The following is a 6,784-nucleotide window of genomic DNA, read 5'->3' on the forward strand; positions in this document are numbered from 1 at the left end:
TTTAAGGTTACTAGTTTGTAATTAGCGTTGCTTTTCCAGAGTTCTTTTCACCTGTACTCAAAGGTGCATTTTCTTGGCCCAAACGTTGCAGGCTTGTTTAACATCTAAATGAATCTGCTAATGATTTATTCAAAAAAGGCTTGGAAGTACAATATCTCCCTTAAGCTCTGCGGCTTTCATAAATCATCCATGTGAAGTGGAACATTTGTACGCTGAGAGTTTGACAGAGCTTCGTTCTGTATCTTGCTGTTTTTACCTGATGTTGACCAAAATTACAATCAGCCATTTCCTCGCCGTCTCTGCTCCCATTGTCAGCTCTGTTTAACTAAAAGATCAGCCAGCCTCACAAAGCCTCCTCTCCTAATTAAAAGGAAGGGTGTTTAGTCTTTTAAACGCAGTTTGGCTCCGCCTTCACAACAACAATAACCTGCAGGCCAGTAGTTATCCAACAGCCGCATCATAAAAGCTGGTACTAACACCGAGGTGTGGAATTATTGTGAGGAGGGATGTCACTCTTTTTACAGCTGCTGATTGATTAATGTGTGGGTTTTCATGCTGGTGTGACCTTTGTATATTAAATGTCATCCAGGTCTGAAACTTGCCCTCCATGCTCTCATGCTCTTGAAGTGAAGTAATGATCAACCAGGTGAATGGTAACGATGATGGAGTGGATTCACATTTCTTAGACACACCCACAGTCCCGGTTCACCCTTCCTGCAGAGTTAAACAAAGGACAGGTGTCTCCCCTCCAGGCTTGGCGACAGGCACACCATCCTTCCCCCCCTCCTCTCTAACAAACTCATCTTACAGTATACAAAAATGAGCGGTTCTTTGAGCCTCCTCACTTTCTCCGCTCCAGCTGAAGCAGAAAGACAGGCCTCCTTTACATTCAACTGCCACACCACATGTTTTTGCTCCGCTTCATCCAAAAGCACCAGGGTGTCTGGTGGTGGTAGTGGTGGTGGTGGCGGGTAACATAGGCCCAGCAGCAGGGTCCATGTATGGAGGAGGGCTGGAGCCGTCCAGCGTGAGAATCTCCTCCGTTGGTTCCTCCATGTCCGCATACGGCGGCGGTGGTGTGGAGGCGGTGGTGAGGCGGTGGTGGAGCCTGGCCTATGGCTTCAGCTTCGGCGGCGGAGCCGGTGGTGGAGGCGGCGGGTATCGGCTTTTGCCGCAGGACGGCCGCGGCGGCGGCGCGCGACAGCATGGACATCTCTGCCCACGAGGAAGGCCACCATGGCAGATGCAGAACCTGAACGACCGTCTGGCCACCTACCTGGAGAAGGTGCGCAAGCTGGAGACGGCCAATGCTGAGCTGGAGCTGAAGATCAGACAGTTCCTGGAGAGCAAGACCTCCCCCTCCTCCAGAGACTACAGTGTCTTCTACGCCACCATCGCAGAGCTGCAGGGCAAGGTAGGCTCACCTGTGCATCCAGCATCTGCAGGAAGGTGTGACTGTTACTCATGGGCAACACTTAGACTGTTGCTATTGGACCTCTTTTTTCACTTGGTGACATTTAATGCATTAATCAACAATTGAAACACAATTAAAAATAAATACCTGTCTTGTACCTGCATTGTGCTAAAATGGCAACAAAAGTCTATTTCAGTGCCGTACGTTCAGGTAAAAGTAATGCAGCAATATTAAATAATACCAGTTCACATGATAAAATGCCATCATAAAGCTGTCATCATGCAAATACCAGAGCAGATACAGTGTGACAGTTACTGATACAACCTTTCACTGTACTCTTAATTTTCTGAGCTCGCTGAATTGAGGAACTGCTTTTAGCGAAAAGGATTAGAGATGAAAGCTGGAGATGTTTTTAGTAAAGACAGATGTTAACAGGTTACAGGCTGCTGGTTCAATCACAAGAGTCAAAACTTCAGCAAACAGAACTAATCTTTTAGCTGATACATATATATAAAATATATTTGTAACTCACATGTTCTGGGATCTCATTTGAGAAAAAAATCCAAAACCAAGAGGTTCATTGTTCATTAGATTACTTTTACTCCTCCTTCTTTGTAGATTGAAATTTACACAAATTACTAATCCCCCCTGTACCTTTTGAGTTTTATGTCAAACTCAAAAGGGCTTTATTGGCATGGGAAACAGACATATCTGTAAATATATATTTATATATATATTCATATTTATATATATACACACAGTATATATAGGACGTTGAACTGGATGCCACCAAACTACTGAAAATTGTATTATCACTGGAACAAGTTGCCTTTGATTTTTTATGAGTTTCATTCTTCCCACAATCTCAAAATGTTAGTAGGACTGAGTGAGACAGAACATAAAAAGCATTTCAGAATTTCTTTCCTCTTCTATCTCACAGATCCAGGACGCTACCAAAATCAACGGTGGCATCTACCTCTCCATCGACAACGCCAAGCTGGCTGCCGACGACTTCAGGCTCAAGTAATAAATTAACTCATTAATAAGTAGCTACAAGAAGAAGAAGCATTCAGATCCACCGGATTCAGCTGTGTCTGGTAGAATTTTGGGGATTCGATTTTGAAACGAATGCTTTGTCCTCTCTTGCAGGTTTGAGAATGAACTGGCCATGCGTCAGTCGGTGGAGGCCGACATTGCCGGGCTGAGGAGGGTCCTGGACGAGCTGACTATGAGCCGGACCGACTTGGAGATGCAGATCGAGGGCCTCAGGGAGGAGCTGATCTTCCTGAAGAAGAACCACGAGGAGGTCAGGGCTCTCATTAAAATGAGCACATGAAATTAAAGTTCTGTGGTTTATGGAATCCTCACCTCTCGTGTCTTCTTGCAGGAGCTGCTGGCGATGCGCACACAGATGAGCGGTCAGGTCAACGTGGAGGTGGACGCCGCCCAAGGAGAGGACCTCTCTAAGGTCATGGAGGAGGTCAGGGAGTACTACGAAGGCATTGCTGCCAAAAACCGCAAAGAGCTGGAGAGCTGGTACCAGACAAAGGTAAGAGAGTTTTAACCGTGTTCATTCATTGTCGGTTTGATCCAGACTGAAATATCTCAGCAACTATTGGATGGATTGTGATACAGTTTTCAGATTCAGTTTCTCAAAACCATTTTTGTCCTCCACACAGTCAGAAACATTGACCAAAGAAGTCGTCGCCAACACAGAATGCCTCCAGTCGACCAAATCAGAGATCACAGAGATCAAACGAACGCTACAGGGCCTGGAGATCGAGCTACAGTCACAACTCAGCATGGTGAGCATCGCCCCCCATCCCCTCTGTTATCTCTTTTATCTCTTTTATATCTTCTGTGTTTGTGAATTAATGAACCGTCCTCTCCTGCAGAAAGCGTCGTTGGAAGGGACGCTGGCGGAGACTCAGAACCGTTACTCCATGCAGCTGTCGGGCTACCAGAACCAAGTGGGCATGCTGGAGGAGCAGCTGATGCAGCTGAAGGCCGACATGGAGAGACAGTCGCAGGAGTACCAGGCGCTGCTGGACATCAAGACCCGGCTGGAGATGGAGATCGCAGAGTACAGGAGGCTGCTGGACGGAGAGGGTGGCGGCAGGTGAGAAAACTGGTTATATTAAAACACTTTAACTGAAATTCAACAACATCACAGGACACTAAAATGTATTTATTTTGCAGTTACATTCTAGGATTTAATACTTAGCACATAATATCTTGTACTCCAGAAATGTCCAGTGTTCCCTTCAGAATTGCAATTATTTTATGGTGGAAAATTCTCCTAAACAACGTTTACAGCTTCAGGAGAGAGTAAAATCCTTAGCTGAGCCTTAAGAAAGTTCTTTTGGTGTTAAGATCAGGGGTTTATTATCTGTAAATCAAGAATTTTTCCAAAGAGTATTGAACAAATAATAATAATAATAATAATGCATTTTATTTATAAGCACTTTTCTAGATACTCAAAGACACTTTACATGAAAAAAAAACATAAAAACAGCAAAACAACATCAAATTAGTAAAACACTAAAAACACATCAGACTAAGCTAAACATTAAAAGCAAAATTGTGATAAGATCATTCATTCAGGGCGGACAACCAGTGTTTAACCAGTTGTAACAATTTAAAAACACCCTCAACAACAATTCGAGTTACTAAAGTATATAAATAATTGAATGGAATTTGATTGCAGGTTTCAGTTTCAGTTAATGATTGAGATTAATAGTGAATAATGTTAAATTTGCATTTAGATTTTAATTAAATTGGCTAGCTGGGATGTTAACTGCCATCTGATTACGGGCTCAAATTTCAGTTTGACTTGGTGAAAATGTTCATATCAGCCTTTGTCAACCTGAAAAAACTGCATAAGAAAAGATTTGTTGCACAAAGTATAAAATTATGATATTTCACTTCCAAAAATTAGGCTAAATGTGCACTTTGTTCCTTATGCAGTAACTTCTCACTCTGTAACATTTTGTTGATTGAATTAGTGCAGAAATCATTTTTTAATAATTTTTTTCTACAACTACAAATATTTTCTGCAGGTTTGTGATTAATCTGTTTGTCTCTTTCCTGCAGCATCTCCACCTCCTCCGCCTCCTCCACCTCCGCCTCCTCCACCTCCGCCTCCTCCACCTCCACCACCACCACCAAACAGAAAGTCATCACCATCGTCGAGGAGATTGTGGACGGGAAGGTGGTGAGCACCTCCCAGGAGACCATCAGTCAGACCCTGTGAGCACCACCGGGGGCTCACTCGCAGCTCTCACCGAAATAAACACAAAAATAAAAGTCTGCTGAGGTGCTACAAAATAAAACGCTGTTGTTTGTCTTTTGTTCAACGTAACTGAAGTTCCTCTAAAGGACACTAAACTATAAAGTCATTAAAGTCGCACTCTGATACAAAAAGTACAGTTTTAGCTTTATTTTTTATTTATACTAGCTAGCCCTTAAAAAAACAAAAGTTACACAGTTCTTCACATTGTTGAATAAAGATTAAAACATTTCAGGATGTAAATAAAGTTTGAAAAACAACATTAGATGCCAGAACAAGAATGTGTTGTATTATACAGTTATATTTGGAATATAGTAATACTTTATATCTTTAAAAGGTTTTATAGAGATATGTCATATATATGTATGTGTATGACATTCACTTGGCACTAGGTGTCGGCATAGAGCATCAATATCTCAGATCAATTCAATTCAATTCAGTTTTATTTGTATAACAGGAAGTTATCTCAGGACTTTTTTCAAATGAGCAGGTCATAGGACGGCAACTCACTGGTATAACATCTATTTACAGAGACGCCAACTGAAGTACCACCATGAGCAAGCATTGCGACGGGGGGCGCAAGGAAAAACTGCACAACTATATTAATGACAATGACTGGGATGATGATGATGATGATGGATGAATGATTGATGATGATGTTATCAAGATCAAGTAACAGGAAGCTCGTACCGCACGACTCATATAAAACCAGTCATTTTACCTTACAGAAATACTTTTTTCACAGTCTAACACTGTTTACGATCATGTTGTTTAAAATCTAATTTTTAACGATTATTTTCATTAGAGATTTTTTCTAATGAAGATTTTCTTTTCTTTAATAAATGACTCAAAATGATTAATCAATTATCAAAATAGTAGCTGATGAATGAATTGATTAATTTAAGGTAAAACAGTTTCATAATGTTGCTATCTGTAAACTCACTTCCACAAAATAATACATAAAATAACTTTAGCTCTAATGTAAGGAAAGCTAATCATTTTCATTTCTTCTTACTCCTTTTAAACCAGATATATGCTAACATCTACTTGCTAACATGCTGATGCTGAAAACCAGGACTGTGAAGTGTCATTAATTTAATAATTTAGTGCCACTTCTGACTTTTATAATTCAGCCAATTTACCAATAACTTCGCTTTAAATAATTAAATGTAATTAAAGCCATAGTTTTAAATAATGTTTGGTATAAATAGCTTAAATAATGTCAAAAATGTCAAAAACTTTGACACGTGCATTGAGCGTTTTGTCTCACCATGTCTGAGTCTTAATGTTATTACCAAAGTGAGATGCTTCTGTATAAAAAACATTATAGGATTATCATATCATACAAGAAAATAATAGAAGTAAAGAAACAAAATAGGGTTCTCAGAAGGGAACCAGCTGCCATCGTTCACTTAAAAGAACCAACGACATGTCATCACTAAACTATAAAGCCACCTCCTGCTCCTTGAAACTCTTCCCTCAGGCTGCAGATTAAGTATCAACGTTCAAGTGCAACCTGAGTAAAGACTCCTTTGTTTCTTGTACAATAACACTGCTTAATTTGCACATGTGGTGTTAATTTCAGCATCTTATTTACACGTGTAACTTCAGCCTTGTTGTTGTATCAGAATGTTCAGTATATTGTTTACACAGGAATCACTTTTGTACTTCTGTCTGTATTTGTGTTCAAGTTTCCCATGCTGAATAATAAAATGATGAACTGAACTGAAGTGACAGACAACCGTTAGCTTATGACAGGTTCTGTCAGGAAGAGCCTGACCCTTGCCTGTGACTCACAGGGTTACAACATCCCTAACAATGACACACTGATTGATTGATTGATTGACACGCATACAGACAAACCGCGTTTTTTATGGTTAGGTAATAATGGGTGGAACAGAACATAATAAATGCGAGGGCTGAAAACAAGCAAATAATATATAGATATATACAAAATTAGTATTTCACAGATATTTGTCAAGGCATCCAGTTTAAAACTGGGGCTTCTGGTAACCGTAGTGTAATGTTTAAAGTCCAGATGAAGTGAAAAATTACTATTTAACCCTTTAAGATCACATTCT

General features: G+C 40.4%; 1 protein-coding gene across 1 annotated transcript; it reads left to right on the forward strand.

The window, feature by feature from the left end:
* The first annotated feature begins 1,039 nt into the window (after positions 1-1,039).
* LOC118323474 (keratin, type I cytoskeletal 13-like) lies at positions 1,040-4,746 on the forward strand. Its single transcript, XM_035655447.1, has 7 exons — positions 1,040-1,414; positions 2,355-2,437; positions 2,564-2,720; positions 2,802-2,963; positions 3,094-3,219; positions 3,310-3,533; positions 4,508-4,746. The coding sequence occupies exons 1-7, from the start codon at positions 1,055-1,057 to the stop codon at positions 4,665-4,667; spliced, it is 1,272 nt and encodes a 423-aa protein (XP_035511340.1). The 5' UTR covers positions 1,040-1,054; the 3' UTR covers positions 4,668-4,746.
* Positions 4,747-6,784: the final 2,038 nt, after the last annotated feature.

The sequence above is a fragment of the Morone saxatilis genome, unplaced genomic scaffold (genome assembly GCF_004916995.1).
Source record: "Morone saxatilis isolate NCDOM2014 unplaced genomic scaffold, NCSU_SB_2.0 Contig14, whole genome shotgun sequence".
In the NCBI taxonomy this organism is placed as follows: Eukaryota; Metazoa; Chordata; class Actinopteri; family Moronidae; genus Morone; species Morone saxatilis.